We start from the raw sequence: 18,707 nt of genomic DNA, 5'->3' as shown, positions 1-18,707 counted from the left end.
TATGCCTAAAGTGTTATTTCACTACTGCCAAGCACTGCCAGATCTGAATCTGGAATGTGCAGCCAGTCCAAAAAAGAGGCTTTTTTTCCCCTACATTTTATTGCAACGGACATATATTGAAACCTAAGAATTTGTCTTAAGAAATGAATGGGCTAATGAAGTAAAGAAAGATGCTAACATTACATCGTAAAACTTGAGAACAAATGAACTGACTTTTTCATAAACCACAGATAGGGGAAGGACATTTTGGGGGGGGATAAAAACCTAACCTGAATGCTATTTCTAACCTTTTGTTAGTGTATGCAGAATGATAGGGACATTAGAAAAATATGTTGTGTTCTTCAGTGGTTTCCTTAACTAAAGGCTTAGAATGGAAAGGTGAAGATAAAAGGAAAAAGAAGAAAAATACAAATAAATGAAATATACAGGCAATGACTGGGTAACACTCTCATATGAGAACCTAATCCATATTGATGATTATTTGAACGAAAAATGTAAAAGACATGTTCTCGAAACTGCAGAAGAACTTGTTTTTGCTTAAATAGTTGCATCATCTTTTTAAAACAATTTCTCTTGTGAAGGACCCAGGAAAGGGCAATGAGGAAGATCATCTGGAAAAATATGAACGGAAATGTGAACACTAACTTTTCTCAGAGATCACCACACCCATTTGAATCCTGTAACAAAACATGATCCTCAAAAAGAACAGAAAGAAAAAAAAGCATACAGAAGTAGTATTGGTCCTATGATCTACAGAACTATGTCAAACACAGTATCTTTTATTCCCAAGGAACTCAGAGAAAGTGCCTCGGGACTCATGTCTCTTCAAAGACTGACTAAAAAAATCCAGTCATTTCTTGTGGCATGTTTTTGAGGGCTTTTACAAAAGGAACAGGCTGTATGAAAGTTGTGAAAGAAAAGCTGCAGTTGTTTTAATTTTACAAGCACGCCATCCACATAGAAAATCCTGCACCTCACAAAATTGGCCCATATATCACTCTAAATCTTCTTAAGTTGTTGGAATCATAACAACTGAGGCCATAAACCTCACAACTGCACCTAAAAAGTTGCCAGAAGATGTAATGCAGTGACAGTATGTCTTGATTAACTCTGTGATACCCATTTCTCATGGGGTCTCTCCACCCCTGCCAGGACTGTTCCACTATTCACAGATATTCAGGACATGCACCAATTCAGAAGGAATATCTAACCTAGTGGGTAGGCGACTTCTTCACTCCCTGTAAACTTGCAAATCTTCTTGAAACACACTGAACCTGTGTTTCTCACACCCCAGCTAAATGACCAAGTAATTTGGATGCTGAGCAAAGGTAGTAACACCCATCCTCTATCACCTTTCTCACAAATTCTTGAAAAATGAGACATTTCATATGAAATGAAATTTCAGTTTTCAATACAATGAGAATAAATATGAGGGAAAAAGTATGCTTTTTGTCAAACTTTTTCTGTCTTCCCACCAGAAAACAAACAAACAAACCTCCCCAATCCTGCTACATGCACCACAATGACAGATTCACTTAAGGAAGGGCCACCACTTACATTCAGCCTAGGATTTCTCCCGGTACTTCCCAAGTATCCTATTACAACTTTCACAAAAGCAAAGCAAAATAGAAAAAAAAAAAAACCCAAACCCCACTAATTGTACAGGAAGTTCAAATTATTTTTCTGTAGTTAAAGGAAAGAGCTGAGATCCGATTTAGACATTATAAATGTGTAAGCATCTGTACGCAGATACAAAAGTAACAGAGAATGACTACTGCCTCTTAAGCCAGTATATGTGGTCCAAAGGTAATACAAATCACAGCCATCTGCAAATATTGTCTTTAACTGTGAACCCCATTTTCAACTTTCTGAAACAAACACAGATTATATCCTACTTTGATGAAATCCTTCAAGACTGAATGCAACTGGCTCTTTTAAGGGGTCCTTCTGGTATGTAAAGACACATACACATTTAAAACCACATATAATACAAAGTTGTGCAGGAAATTATATGAACACGTTACTAGTATCAAATCTGAATGGTATAAACTAACACATTGCATGACTTCATTTTTATGCAATTTTCATAGAAGATGTTTGGTACAATTATAGTATGAGTTTCATAAGCAACTATATATACTTGGGAATAAATACTAAAAAAAAGTTTAATTGCATCACCACTACTTTCCTCTCTTTACTATCAGTGGTAGGTTGTTTTCCAAAATTGGCTTCTACCCATACCTATTATTTATTAAAAGAGCAAAAACACCATCAACTAGCAAGTTTCACCGAATTTTCAACACTTTAGAAAAAAATGATAAGTCTTTGCAATGTGGGTTTCTTCGGCCAGGAATACGTGTCGACAGCGAAGTTTCAGGACCACCAAAACCCAGATGTCTAATTACAACGCCGCTAACGGTGCTACTTTAACACCTTCGCTAATCGCAACACTGTGGGCACTAACCCAATGCTGTGCAAATTTTGGGGGGAGGGTTGGCGGGAGGCCTAATGCCGCGTTAACGCTGTTATGAAACGAAAGCGGCAGTGACACCCTGTCAGCCCTCAGCGACCGCCGCCACCCGCGCCAGCGACCTCCCCCCCCGCCCAGCCCAGCCGCGGCCAGCCCTTGCCGCCGCGCGCCGGGGTGCGCCCCCGCCCGCCATTAGCATGCGCCGCGCTCCCGCCGCGGCCCTCCATCGCCATGGCAACGCGAGTTGCCCGGACGACGCGAGGCTGCAGCGAAGACCAGTGCGTGCCGCTGCAAACGCTCCCAAACATAATGGCCGCGGTTTAGCCTCATGTACTTACTCACTGGCACTTTCTATCGTTCCCTTTATTCCTGAGTTTAATTAATAAGAGCCGACTTTTTTTTTCTTTTTTTCCCCCTAGCCTGCAGTATGTCTATGACTATTTTAATAACTAGGAACATCTGAAATACCTTTATTACTCCTTCCTTTATACAGCCATAAAAAATACTTGGAATGTGGCCAGACAGCCAAATGCAAGAAGTCCTTCCAAATATGCTAATTTTTTCACAGGTGGTTTACATTCATTTCACAGCAACTGATGGGGACAAGAAAAGATTTATTCCTAAATAACAGAGCTGCTATAGCAATGGAGTAAAGGCAGCTATATGGGTGGGCTATAGTCTGCATGGTGAGCCAAGATAAGAGGAGACTCTAATTTAATTATCCCAAAGTACATTGAGTTGTTAATTTGGGCTGAATTTGAATTAAGTGAAAACATTTTAACAGAAACTGAAAAGTGTAAATAAACTGTTCCATAAGCACTCTTCAAAACTTTTAAACCAAACAACACAGAGCACTGCATGCTGCTTTTTGCTGTCGGGCCACACATTTAACTCGGGAAGCTGCTGTGAATTTTTAAACCCTTTAAAAACATCTTGGAATTACTTTTTTTTTTTTCCTCGTAATGCTTTCGAGTTTATGAAATGCGGACTCTGTTCTGAAAAATGTGTATAAACGGCCCCTTGGCAGATTCATTTTATAATATATAATAGTCTGCAGCTGGGCCCATGACCTGGCTGGTGGTTAAGTACTCCGCACCAGCAACTAGTGCACTGCTAGTCTCCAGCAGCCAAGTGGCCTAAGATAGCAGCTGCCACATTTTCAACAGCTTCCTACATGCTAAGACCAGGCAACTCCGCGCCCCCCCCCCCCCAAATTTTGTCAACTTTCTGCAAAATGTTGGGGTTTTTTTCTTTTTTTAAGAGGACATAACAGCAATTACGGGAGGGCATTAAAAATGGATAAATCACAATCTCATTTCTAAAATCATGGTTTCTGTGAAATATTTTATTTCCCTAATTCCTGTCATATGCATGAGCAGCAGAGGAATGGGTGCAAAAAAAGCAAACTTCTGAAAAAAAAACAACCACCCCAAACTCCAAACACTTTTTCTTTAAAACAATAAAGCTTCTCCCCTGTCCCACAGTTCTTTAAGATAATAACTACTATTGTATTAAAAATCAATTTTTTTGGTAAATTACAATTTTTGATAAATAAGTAAGTTTCTGATAATTAATTCCAATGATAGCACTGGAATAATTTAGATATTATCTTGTCACTGCTTTGGAAGATGGCCTAATTTAGCTTGCGTTAAGCTCTAGTTTAGTTTGATAGATAATACTAGTTTTATCACCTTACTTCTTGTTTCTTTAAACCGTTGAAAGTTTAATTCATCGTTAAGAAAGAAATAAGCAATATTAATTTGAAACCTTAATTTGAAATGAAAAAAAAATCCTAGAAAATCATTGCTTCTGATTGATGTGGCACTGTGATCCGGCTTTCTGAGTTTCAGGGCTCACTCAATTTTTGGTTAATAATTAATGGGATTTTATTTACAAATATGCAAAAGGAAAACTAATACAGATACTTCATATGAATATAAATTACCGGAGAACATCTCTTGTGCATTAATCAATAATGAGTTATTATATGCACTCCAATAATAAATCCCAATGGAAAGTTTAAAGGATAGAAGTTCTATTCTTAGGTTGATTTAACAAGTCTGTACTGATTTACTGAGTAAACTCAAAGTTATTTCAACTTTCCTTGAGTGAATTTGTTCAATTTCACAAACCACTTCCATACATGTATAAGAACTAAAATTAAATCCAACACTGCAGCACTCAGCTCATGTGCCTCAAAGATAAGAAACTCCACAAAAATGATGGGTAAAATATTGTAAAGTATACATTACTTTTATTACATGTTGAAATTCTACTTCCTTCTTTTACTGTAAAAAGGGCATAGATTTGAAGCTCAACTTTAATTTCTTTGATACATCAAAAAAGAACATTTTAAGAGGACTTATAATACTGTTCATGATTAATTGAGTATTTTTTGGTGTGAGAAGCACAAAACTTTCTGCCCTGAGAAAACGAAACAGAAGATAACGATTATGGAGAACCACTCTGAGTTTGAATAGAGAAAAATAAGTAAAGGGCAAGTATTTAAGCAAGTTGATATTGCCCCCTGCTTGTGTGTGTACGTATGCGCATGCATGCACACTTACTCATATAAGCTACCATGTGCTAATCCAGTCTGCAACAACTAAGGATTTGGTCCTAGTGTTTTCCCATACTTTTTCTGCAAAATTTTTACAAGTATTGCTAGGCAACAGAGAATCATACTGTTCAGCCCATAAAGGGGGTTTATCTTGAAAGTTCAGGAGTTCCTGTTGCTGAAGAAATAAAACTTCTGTGTGAAAATCCAGGATGGCAACAGATTGATTAGTGCAACAGATTATTAGGGTGGGCCACACAAAGTCCTTTTTTTTTTTTTTTTTTTTTTTTCCCCTGGCTGTCATAAAAACAGATTTCCAGGTTCTTTGTTAATTTAGTCTAACATAACTCTGTTAAAATCAGATCACCTAAAACATATATTTATGCTCACTGTTCCTAAATCAAAAAGAAAGCTGAAATACACACCCAAGGAGAAAGTGCCTTTCATTCCTACTTTATCAGGTGACTATTAACAGCTGTCTATTAGCGTTGTCTATATTCAGTATTCACATCTCCAACTTATAAGTACTGTATATTAAATTAAAAATATCTTTTCTGTATTTTCTTTTACTATTTTTCCCACCCTTTAAAGGAAATACATCTTTGATTTCATAAAAAAAACCCACACAAAGCTTAAAAACAGAAGTCAATGGACAGGTCTGAAACATGATCATTCCTTAAAATAGCCTATACAAGTTGCTAATAAGAGCTCAAATAAGGTATCTTTAAGTGTGCAGATTTTCAGTGTTTTTTTTCTGCACTTGTAAGCATTAGTAATTCATATGATGGCAGAAAAAAAACATTATGTTGAAACGTTACTGCAAGCTACAGTCTAAGATTCGCTCTTTCAATCTTTTTCTCCTTCCCTCAGAATACATATACACTTATTTGGAACTTAAAAGGAAAAAGGGGAATATTACTGAACAATGTATCTAGTCTTTTAATGGCTGGAGAACCATTATAGAATTGCACAAGCCACTATGCAATTGGCATGGACTGGCCCACATCATGCTCTATCTTTAAAACAAACTAGCAGGCTCCATGCTACAAAGCCTGGCTCAAAATCTCCTTTGGGCTCATGTGATGTCTCTGTGGCCTTAAGAAAAATACTTTTTGCATTTTTCCAGTTCCTTCAAGTATACCTCATGTGAGTGTGCCATTATCTCCAAAATCTTAAAGTGTAGTTTAAGGCAGCAAGGTTGCAACACCCTCTGAGTATAAAGCTCCTTGAAGTGGACTTCTGTACTAGCATGCTTATCATATTCCAAAAAAAACTAGCAGATTACAAACTTTTACTGCACTCCATTTGGCTTTTGAAGATGAACAATTTGATTCAAGGATAATTCCACATCAATAATTACAAAAAATAATTTAAGGATGAAATCTGCAACTAAAGCCAGGAGCATGAGGCAGTGTTACTAATATACATATTGGCAGTTCAGAAAGAGCTTTCTGATTTCTGATATTGTCCTATTGTTCTCCCTAACTTGTTCAGTTTAGCTTCCACAAAACCAAACCTTGGAAGATTAATTTTAGTGAAGCTTTATTTCCATATAAAATGCAGTTAGTATTCTTGTTAAAAAGTGTTCTTGATCAAATGAGTTTTCTTATCACTTGCAGAAATATATTACTTACTGCAAACATTTTAAAAAGACATTCAGTGTATCAATGCAGGCTAGGGGAATAAAGATTTGCAAACTAAAAGGATAACTCCTACTTTTAAAAGCACTGGGCTAAATTAAAAGCAGAGAAGAGCTACATATAAGAGAAAATACCCAATTACTCAAGTTGCTAGCATTTTAAAGGCACAGATGAAGAAAACCTGAAAATTCCCTGGATCCTTAAATGGGAAAAAATAGCCTAGTTATTTAATTTAAAATTATTCTACTAAGTTTTGACAGTATATTACTAAGTTTTTGGTGACCTGATCACATTCAGCTTATTGTTGTTTTAAGCAAGACATTCTACCAAAACCAAACATAATGATGTTAAATTTGACCTAGAACCTGCTTTTTAATGCGTTCTTTTGTATTTTCAGCTCTTACAAAAATTAACAAATCAAATATATACTATGTGGTGTATTATTGTACCAGAAAAGATTAGTTGGAGATTCTTTTGCAACTTTTCTGGTTGTATTTCCTTCAACATGCACAATTTCACCAATGCTTTATGACTAGTAAGTGTTGAAGATTTCTGTAAGTAATATGCTCATTTAGCCCACAGTGTGTTTTACAGTTTATTGATACAGGTAAAAAAAAAAACCCTTTTTGTTAGCCTAAATTTGCAGACTGAAGCAGGAAAATGTTTTGTGTACTACAGTAAGTGGTACTGTTGAATGTTCTAGTGTCCTGGATGGGGTAGGGAACATGAAAAGCTGTCATTACGTATCTCTCATAAGGCTTAAGAAATTACCAGAAAGGGGGGTAGGAAGAGAAAAAGAAAAGCAGCCATGAAGGAAGATCAAATCTCAGACTAGGGAACTAAGAGATTAGGATAGTAGCATCCTCAGTTATAGAGGCGCACACTGCACGCACACCACACACACACAGAGCCCTTTAAAAATAAAGACAGACTATTTTTAACTGTGATTGAAATGTGGAAAAGGAAGAAAAAAAAAAAAGGTAATACCACTAAAGCATATTTTGTTTTCAGTTCCACAGGAAACAATGATATGATATTCTGTCTTAGACTACTAGTCTCTCATTTTTTGACAAAACTGAATCAAACCAAACATTTTATAATAGGAGATCTCACTACCTAACAAGTTTTCAATAAAATGATCTAACAGCAACTGCTGTTAGGTGGATAAACAGAGACTGGGTTAACTCAGTGGAGAGTAATTGGCTGTGTCCTGTTTTCAATCAGTGACTGGCAAACAGAAAAGAACAGACTTAAGGCACTGGTGGAAGCTTGGAGACTGATTAGTCAGGAAGCTATTGCTAAAGGCAGCAGGAGTAGGAGCTTTCCCAAGAGCTCCCTCACAGCAGTTTTCTCTGCCCTGTGAGACACAACTGGAAATCCCTTAATGCACTCTGCCCTTCATTTATTTTTGCTACTAGACATTTGAGAGCATTTAAGAATGTTACTTTTTTGAGTAGTTGCCTGATGATGGATCACACAGAATTAAAAAGATTTTATATTTCTTAGGGAAAGGGGAAGACTACCATCTACAGTACAATTATAAAACTAGGGATTACCTGATAGCATAGTACTTTCTATTCCGTGTTGAATAGCCTGAGCAGAGTGTGCAGCTACTCATGCATCACTCCGAGTTACCCTTTACACTGAAACTGTCAACATAACATGTCCATTAAAAGATACGCAACTGAGACACTTTTCTTGTAATTTGTATAAATAATCTTGCTGTTTTTAAACTATTTTGATATAGTCTGAAGTCTACCAAGACTACATTTCATGTAACATTTACATTCGTTATACTAGTCAGCAGTTGTGAAGCATTACCTTTAAATACTGCATATGAGGAAAGCTACATAATTTAAGATCATAGTACTGAGAGCTGTTATCCAGCTATCCTAATGAAACATTAGTACATTGAAAAACATTAGCACTGTAGTTAGCTGTATCTTTATATAAATTACATAAACACACACATAAGAATTAAAGTTGGCTATACAAACTTAACACAAAGGTTTATATATATGCATTGTAAGAGACAATTCATTATTTTTCTCCCACAAGATCTTGCATCGTTCAGTGCACAAAAAGACTACACTCAAAGAGCAGCTATTCAAGCTATTGTTTTATCTTCAGTATTCAGTGCACTGCCCCCATGTTTTATTAACTTTATTATAGATACAGAATTAAAACGTGACAAAATACCTTCAGGTCTCTGAACTTCAAGCACTTATATTGATACAGAATTAAAACACGGAGAAACACCTATAGGTCTGTCAACCATAGGCACTTAAATATGATGCCTAGGCTCATTGACTATCAACAATTTATAGAAAACTCCTGTCTAAGATGGGTATGTCCCTCTCGCTATCTAAATATAAGTAGCCTAACTTCCCTAAGTTGGTATCTTTATTTATGCAACTTGAATACTCTTTAAGAAATCAAATATATACATTAATTTGGGGAGATCAAAAGTGCTTAATACCTGGTATCCCATGGTAATTAGCACTATATAGCACTTCACGTTTTTAGAGCTGTGATCCTACTAAATCCACTTGCAGCTGTGGATGTTTGGTTACTAACTTGAGATCCATGGGGTCTGCTTTACAGAAGTACCAAACAATGAAAACTGGGGGAAGAAAAAAAAAACAAAACCAGGAACCACTTAGGACCAGGGCAAAGGATAGGGCCCATTTCCCAGTATGGCAACTTTAAAAATTGTGTCTTTTGCTATAGTTCGTTTCATTCATTAAACACTGTCCAAAATTTACCACAACATCCTCCTCCAGCTCCTCTAATCCCATAATTTGGCATCACGTTCATATGGGTTATAAGCAGACTTGGAATCATTGGATTCACTTACCCACTTTTTGAGCTAACAGTGGTGAAATGAAGGATCAGATGCTGTGAATTTTACTTTTTCATGGAAAGAATGGAATAATGGAAATATTTGCATTTTAGAATACAGGAAGAAAAAGTGTATTAGGAAGAGTGAGCAATTTTCTCCCTGGTAATAACAGCAATGCATAACACACACATACTGAAATAGGAGTAGGTCCTCAGATAAACTTCTCAAGAGAAATTTCCTGTGGGAAAACAATTTCGGCAAGGAATTGAAGTAAGGTATGTGGGGAGAAATCTCTCTATTTTTGAAACTAGAAAAACAGAAAAGAAATCACCAAATGTAATTGTGACTATAGTAAAAAAAAAAATTACAAAGATATAAAAGTATTTATCTAGGAGACCACTTCTGTAAGATATTTCATTTGTAATAGCTTAGATACTGGCTTTTTAAATGGAGTATATATTCTGATCCCTTCTCCAGAGGCTGGAGAAAAAAAGTGGGTGGTGCAAGTCACATCAGTCTCTGCCTTGAAGACTTATTTCTCTGGCGACACATCTACAGTATGTCAAATTTCTGCCTGAGCCCCTTTTTAACCTTTAGCTATGCTGTGTAATTGTAGTGTTATGTGAAAGTATGTGGTTCCTTTAATGCACTGGTTCCTTTCCATGCATTGCATGAAAGATCTGGTGCATTTATGAGAAACAGTCATTGCCACAAGTGAAATTAAGGAACATAATTCTGATACTAATTTCTTTTGCTTTTAATAACTTCAGTTACCAAAGTAAAAGACAAGTGAAATGTGGGTGCCAAGTTCAAAACCGAGATTATGAAAAGCCCCATCCAGTTACACTTAGCCTTGTTTCATCCAGGTTCAATTATTCCCTTTCTAAGGGGATTTAAACCATATTTTCCATATCCCTGGAAAGCGCTCTTCTGTTTATTACCCCTGTTCTCACAGAATTTCACTAATAAGTACAAAAAGAATGTGAACAACATTACTGAGCCTCCTGATTCAGGCATTCATATTGAATGGGGAAGGCTGGTTATCCCTCAACAAAAACTATTCAGTCTTTAATCCAATGACTGCTTGAAGTGAAATATGGAGGCCTGGAGGCTCTGACCATGAAAATACTGGCATATTCATTTGCTCATGTCCCATTAGGCAGGTATTTTCCAACAAATAGTTCACCTATGGTTCTATTAAGCTCTTTTGTCCAGGGTGTTTATACCTAAACAACTGTGATTTCATTCCATTTGTGAGACAAATACCTATAATATTGATACAAACTTCTCCATTTTCCACTGATTTTTTTTGTGAAGTTCTAGAAATTTGCCTCATATTAAAAAAGCAGTTTTCAGATTATTAAAATGGTTTAACTCTGCTTATGAATGGAGATTATCAGAAAATGCTATATTTCAAGTCAATATATGTTCTCAGAAGGCAAGAAAGAATATAGGTGACAAAGTGATTCTCAGTGTAAAAATGTATACCCTATTAAATTATTGAATTCAGTTTTTATAAATAGAAAAGAAACCTACGAAAGGGTATTATGGAAGTGTATACTACTTTTTTGTGGTTTAAGACTTCTCAGAATTCTTGGACATAGCTCCTAAAGGTGCCTCTGCCACAGCTCAATTCAGTGCTGTACAGAGATATCCACATTTGTTCTAAAGGAGTGAGCTGAGGTATTGGAAGTAGGAAGGCATGTTTAGAATGATCTTCCTGGTCTAAATGCAGCTATCCTCCTTCAATTAGAGAAAACAGTCTAGATCTAACTCAAGTACCTATATACTGTGTACCTACAGTACACACTGTACTGTAATGTACCATCTACACTTGCCTCTTTTCAAATACAAAGAAAAAGACTTAAAGCCTAAGAAAATGGGGTGAGGGGGCAACCTTACTCTGTAGTAAGTATTTGCCAACAGTTAAAACCTGCTGAGGTTTCATGCCATTTCCCTTTTTATGACAACTAAGTGTTCTCAACGTTATCTTTTCAACTTATGTTATCATTTTGTTATGCAACAAGAAGATAGGGAATCAAATGCTAGGCCTACACATTTGGATGCAACGTAGAATAAATTCTGTCTTAGTTTTCTAACCTTATTAAAAATCGAAGGTAAATAAAATCAAACTTGTAGGGTCAGATAACAGTTTTTCTTTGGTTCCTCTATAGGGAGTTAGATAAATATGTTATGAGATAATAAAGCATGAGATAAACTCTTCCCCCCAGTAAAATAAAAAAATCTCATTATTATACAAAAAGCCTTTTTTTTTTCTGTTAAGATATCATGACAAAATATAGTGGGCATAGTCTTTGTTGCAAATAAGGCAGCATTGTTGGTCTTTCAAAGGTGAAAACGTATATTAGTAATCTTGGCTTTCAAAAATCTCTGTATGGAAGAAATTAAAGCTGCTAGAAAACTACATCAACTTCAGAAAGTTTTCTACTTTTCTGTTTGGTTAAAATCTTGTTTAAAGAATGTTTCATTTAAACAGCATTACCATGCCAATTAAAGAGCAGGGTAGAACTGCTTGCAGTGTATGCTGAAAGTGACTACTTCCCTGATTAGCCCAATATTCTCCAAAATTGAAATATTCTTTCCTGAAATTGCTTAAACTATAGCTTTTCGTTCTGGAGTCAAGAGCTGCATCAGCTTAAGAAAAGGTGTTCACTGATGGAAATGCAGTGGGTAAAGTGTGTGGGTGATGTGCTATGGTGGCATAGAAGGCCATAGGTGTATAATGAGTATATATAACGGGTAGGGTATAAACTGAATACAGAAGGTCAGAAGTAGTGAAGGTATCAGAGTGGAAGGGTGATATATTCACAAAGTCTTTCCTCATTGATGAGCTGCATAAAGGTATTGTATAATTTTTATAGGTACTACATTGTATACATGTACAATCCTAAAAACAGTTTAAGGTAAATCAACATGAAACTGATGAATACCAGGGTCGGAGCATCACGTAAAAAAACCCAGTAATTTCCTAAACAATTTCCATATAATCTACAGAGGTACAGCTCAACTATCCAGCACTAGTCTAGATCATGCAGTATAATTCTGGCTATCATCTTTCCTTCTGCCATTCTTATGAAAGCTGTATTTGCCCCTGTATTTACTTCCTTTACCACTAGTGTTGGTGGCTCAGACTTATCTCTAAGTCTTTTGAGGCTTCTCATTATTTTGCTGGATGGTTGATGTAGATTTTCACTTAGGCTTGTATGATGGAAATATACAAGATTAGTCTATTTTTGGAACGGAACAAAGATGATACAGCATTTATCAAGCAACTTACAGGCAAACCCAGCAGTTTTGCTTCATCTTAAATGCTGATTTCCATTTAGAGTATCCCAAGACTTGAGAGTAAAGCTTCCAAGTGTTCCCAACCCCAAAAAAGGAAAGAAACTACACAATATTCTTGTTTTCCCTGCATCTATTTAATGTCTTTTATTTGTACATTTGCTGAATGCTGATTAAAAATGGAAAAAAAATTCAGGCAGAAACTTAAATCCAGTATTTCCTTTACACTGTACATTTTTGTTCTATTGCAAAACACACTTGGGTTAAAAATGAAACCAAATTTGCCAAAAGGAGGAAAAAAACCGAGAACGTGAACGGAATACATTCACTTATCTGGCAAAAGATGAATTAACTGTAATTAAAACATTTCATGATTAATATTTTGTGCTTTCTTAACATCTTTTAAAATACTGACTAAATACTGTTGCATTAACCAGACATTGCTTGAGTCACAGATTTAGGTTCAGGTCAGGGATGATGCACCATTCGTATCAATCTGGAATTCTCTCCCCAGTGCAGCCCTTCAACCAGACAAAATGCATTTGTAGCATCTAGATGATGAAATTTCATTACTCAATATTTCACAAACATTACAGCTTTCAAGAAAAGATAATCCCTTAGAAAAAAGAATACACACACACACACACACACACACACACACACACACACACACACACACACACACAGCATTATGGCTGTTGTTCAGCTGGTGCATATTTTCTATACTGTTTGGTTCAAAGTTTTTGAAGAAGGAAGCAAGAGTTTAGATATCACTTGTTCTTAACATTAGCAATACAATAAACAAAGTTGAAAGCCTTGTAAATTTATGCCTAAAACCTTGTTTAACAAATATGGAATTGACTTGAAAAGTACTCTGAGGAGTGACAGAACCTCTTTACTATACAAATCAACTCAATAATTTTCTTTGAAAGGAAACTTCTGCATGACTAAACAATGAAAATACAAATATGGGTAAATTGTTGGTAATTTATAGCTCCTGCAGTTGATTTAAGATTCTCCACTGATGCACATTCAGACTACTGCTTTGAATATATAAATTGCCTGTAGTAGATTTTGGAAATCTGGTTACCTAGCTAGACGTTTAGGAAGCTGACATTTACTGTATGTGCAATTATGGAATATACAGTGTCACTGCTTTCAAATGTCACCTCTTTGCCACAGTTCTTATCTTGCAGCAAATGCCCCTGCTTCCCTTGAGAGAAGCATTCATATTAAACTGGCACCAGTGCACACTGGCAGGATATTTACAAAAGCAATTAGCGCTTCTGAGTGCCTAATTTGACATCTTCAAAGGGTCTCACTTTAGGAATAAATTCTGCAAACCTCTGCAGAATAAGTCCCCTTGTAAAGCCCTATTCTTGTCTCAAGGTTGCACCTAAAATCATTATTTTTAAAAAGCTTTGCTTCTCTTTCTTGTCTATATTATGTTCATATATAATTCTTTATGATAGGATACAGAATGGGAGGATATGTGTGTCAACTTACTCATAGGATTTTATATCTGAAAAGTCTCAAAAGATTTTACAAGAAGTGTAATGAAATAGACACTCAAATTTTTTGTAGGATTATAATTTCTCATCTCTTTTTCTAAATATGGGTAGCGCTAAGGTTGGCAGTTTGAGTTTGGCTTATACAAAATGTTAACAGAACTTATTTTTTCCTTTCTATACCCATCTTTTCACAGTATACTAATATGCATTTACTACTGATTTGAAGTACCCTTTTCTACATGCAGTTTAACAGAACCTGCACATCCGTTTTGCAGCATTTGGCATTTTAAAATAAATAAATGAATACACATTTTATATCTATTTTTATATTTTTATTATAAAGGTTGATGTTACTAACTTGGTTGAAAAGGATTTGAAAGAATCCAAGTTTTTTCTTATTTTTCATCCAAATCTCTTCTCATTTGCTGTCATCCCCTATGACTCAAATGCTTTATCCTCTCCAACATTAAATTACAAGAGAAGGAGATCACTAGATAGGGATACCAGAAACTTCATGTCAAAATTAATCTTATTGCTATCTATTTTAGAAAGTAAATTCCTCAGGGCTGCTGTCTCTGTGAGAGACAGCATGTGTGTCGAACTATGCCAATGCTGAAGTAGTTCTAAACAAATAAAAATGAGTAAATAAACTTTCCTCATCTGCCTATTTTTTCCACATATGCAAAATTGACTTTTACGGTCACAGTTTCTTTGAATTCTGCTGTCTGCTCTAGGAAGAAACTCTTTATAATAAACAGTGCAAATTGTTTCAAGGGCATTATATCCGTCAGAATAAGCAGTAATTTGACTTGGCCTATGAAGTGAGTATTGAAGTGGAACATTGGTCTTAAACAGAACAACTGAGAACTACCTGTTTTTTTATAGAAATCCTATTAAATGTTTTCATTTTCAAACCAGTGCCTACAGATACTCAAAGTTTCCTGCTGAGGAAACTAGCCTGTTAAGTAAAAGTTCACAAATCCTTACAGAAGTTTTCTCCACCAGAGGTACAAACAGTGATGTTTTTAGATCAGATACAGAAAGAAGAATAAGCTAAAGGTACACAGCACCTTCAAAACAATTCTACCATGAGGAACTGGTTATGTTCAAGAATGCATCTTTAGTGCTATGGATTAAGCAACATCTACTGGGAGAAAATTATCTCCACAATTTTCAGTGTTTCTCCAATGTTAGGTACTTCCTCATGTTCACTACATGCGGCTACAGAAAAGATAGCAACATAAAGAACATGTTCAAATTTAAGAAAAAAATAAGGCTAAAATGTCAATCAAGATACCATACTGTCATATGAAGCAACGCTGAAATAAAACAGTGACCTCTAAGTGGTTGTGCTATTAGTTTCAAGAATTAAGACGAGACCGAGCTCATTGTCAGCTATCATTGTCAAAAATAAGGTAGCAGAGACACTAATTTGATCCTTGGATGACAGTTCTATTACAAATAAGAATTGAAAGAAGGGTTTTCTTTGGCTTAATTGGGACCAGAATGACATTGCTTGAAAAGAATTTTATTTAACAATAAGGTCTTTAAAATGCTTCAGACTAAATATGATGTACAAATTATTCTGTTGTTTATGGATTTACTGAACAAGCAGCAATGGTAATTAAGTAAAGATTATCTCTTATCATAAAAGTTTGATTTTAATATAGAAACAAGACCTTATTTTTACCTTCGAAGTGCAGTCCACAATCCAATTACTGATTGCAGAAGAAAGATTTCTTTCAGCCTTTGTAGTCACAAAAGCAACTTGTATTTTTCCTTGCATTTTACTAGAGCTTTTCTTTACTCACACCATTTTGAATATAACCTACTATTAAAAAAAACAAAACAAAACAAGACACTTTTTGGTGCATTTGAAGTATGTAAACATCCAGTCAAAGCTATATCTGGAATTTGTATTCATGCTTTTCAGGTAACATTAACTTGGCTAATGTTACTGCAAAGAAATGTGTAGTCATAGCAGCCGAGAACTTGATGCAGGCTGAGAAGCCTGACGGAAAGCTTAGGGAATTATGCAGGTTTCTCTGCTGCACTGAGCTCTGTGCTACACTGGATATGCTGCTATGTATATTTGAACTTAACTAGCTTAAAAAAAATGTGCAAGTTGCAACTATGCCTTGAGTGTTGTAAATAACTGATAAAGTCAGCCTTAGCTATTAGCTGCTTCAAATGATCTAACTTGCAAAATCCTGATCACTCAAAATTAAGTGCCTTCTACTACTTTACTGGAGTACTACTGTTCTATTATTTAAGTAAAAAAACTTAAAACTCCCCAGTTAGATGCTACTGAATCAAAAAGTTCCTAATGTACAATACTGCCCTTATGTCATACAATACTCCAAACAGGAATTACAAGAAAAGCATATACCACAATATTTACTGCAGTTTATAATTCTTTGCAGGTAAATTTAATAGTAACATTAACAGGTAGATTTAAATTTATGTGCAATTTAGTTGTTAATGAAAAAATACAAAGCAATATGAAGAGTAACAAAAGAAATAAATACACAAATCATGGCAATATCATGAAAAAGATCTAGTGAAAAAGTTTTGTATTCTTAAGGCGTTATGACATTTCCAAGATATAACATTTCCAAATGCGTATTATTTCTGATAGTTATGCAGCAGAGCTTTTCCTCAGAAAGAAATTATCTGACTTGATGGACCTTGTCGCAAGCAGAAAGAAAAGCGATTGGCAATTCTGATCACAGCAATAGAGTAGATTTAGACCAGACAAAAATCACATACCATATTAGAAGAAAGACAATCTGCTCAATAAAAGAAGAGTATAGTAGGATTGAAAATAAAATAACACACCTAGGAGGCTAACCTGGGAAGCAGCAGTACACCTTTTAAATCAGTAGTTCATGAAGAGACAAATGGCCAACCTATAGCTAACATTTAGCCAAATCTGCTCCATCTTCTTTTTCTAGCAGTCCATTTAATTAAATTAAGTAATTTCATTTCTCAGTTCTAGAGCTAAGTAGCATTCATTTGCTCCTCTGTATTACTTCTTTATAAGGCTCAGCTCAGCCTCACTTGTATAAATGCTAGTTTGGTCCCTTCACCAGTATCATACCTAGGATGACAATGGGAGATGGTTGAAGAAGTTTCCTATCTGTTTGTATTTGTATTACAGCTATGGAGAAAAATGTGAATTCTGTCTGTGTTTCTCTCCCTTCCCATTCCCTGTGAGACACGAAGCCACTGCTTTCTAATTCCCATCTATGTGGGAGTCTGATTTATATTCCACTCTTGGAGAAATATCTTTAATCACAATGACTAAACAGTGTAGTTTCTTTTCTAAAAAAAAAAAAAAAAAAAAGAAAGTCAGATTAACTAGAATTTGATGGCATCTGCCCAATAGAGAATGCTACACTCTAAATGTTTCAATGGGCAGATATTTCAAGTCATGGCTTGTAATTCTTTTTGACTGCATCATGAGTCAAAGTTGTTCATCCCAGGTATGAATCTGCAGTGTGTATTAACAAAGCTATAAGTGAATCTATTAGTCTCATCATAAGAAGCAAACAAGGAAAGTGCTTGAACTGCTACCTGAGGACTTACCTGGTCTTCACATATTTTAAACTTAGCTAAGTGAGCCAGGAGCTTTTTTGATGCCATGATGTGAAATTTAGCATCTATTAGAAATTTTAGTTTAGGAAAAATGGTAAATCAATAAAAGACCAAGCTGATACTTCAGTCTAATGATAAATATCATTTTTTATAAGCTGGAATGAAATTTGAGATGTCTTGCTCATACATTATAAATAATAAATCATATATATAGTATACATCACTTAATACACACATATACATGGAGAGAATATGTTATTGCATATATACATATATTAGATATAAAGTGCAAGATAAAATTACTTCAAGGACAAAACTGAAAAAAATGATATAATACCATAAAGTCTAAATTGCTAAATGTCTCTAAAATAGAGAATCAAATAAACATGTAATTATATATACAGTTTGACTGACCACATTATTAATTTCAATGAGGTTACTATCTTATAGAAATAAGCTTTGACACCGATACCCTAGTATATTCTAGGTGACGTACAGCCTACATAATTTCTGATTTCCCAATAACAAAATAATTTATTAAACAGCAAATTTTCAAATTACATATACAGTTTCTGAGTAATGTAAAAAAACCCCAAAACAAAACAGAAAAGCCTATATGAAATCTAAAAGATTAATTCAAAGCAACCAGTGATTATATATTTCCTTCAGAAAGCCAAAGACACTTTGATAAGTGACCTCACGGGAATCTACACGAAGTTTAGTGCTCTAGTTGGCTCAAGATAGGAAGCGGTAACATGTAGATATTGTGACAAGTGTCAACAAATTG

The 18,707-nt window shown here is 35.2% G+C and overlaps 1 protein-coding gene across 3 annotated transcripts in view; it reads right to left on the bottom strand.

Moving 5' to 3' along the window:
* DIAPH3 (diaphanous related formin 3) overlaps positions 1 to 18,707 on the bottom strand; it is a 244,212-nt gene that overhangs the window by 42,800 nt on the left and 182,705 nt on the right. Inside the window, exon 28 of one of the 3 annotated variants that reach the window (XM_064504795.1) lies at positions 16,866 to 17,647. The exons of the other annotated variants lie outside the window; for them this stretch is intronic. Within the exon in view, the coding sequence (XP_064360865.1) occupies positions 17,559 to 17,647 (89 nt within the window). The 3' untranslated portion in view covers positions 16,866 to 17,558. Of the gene's footprint in view, positions 1 to 16,865; positions 17,648 to 18,707 lie in introns of those variants that run through there. 3 annotated transcript variants of the gene reach the window in all.

This window comes from Dromaius novaehollandiae, chromosome 1 (assembly GCF_036370855.1).
Source record: "Dromaius novaehollandiae isolate bDroNov1 chromosome 1, bDroNov1.hap1, whole genome shotgun sequence".
Taxonomy (NCBI): Eukaryota; Metazoa; Chordata; class Aves; order Casuariiformes; family Dromaiidae; genus Dromaius; species Dromaius novaehollandiae.
The sequence above is the reverse complement of the archived record's forward strand: the minus strand, read 5'-3'. Positions and strand labels throughout refer to the sequence as shown.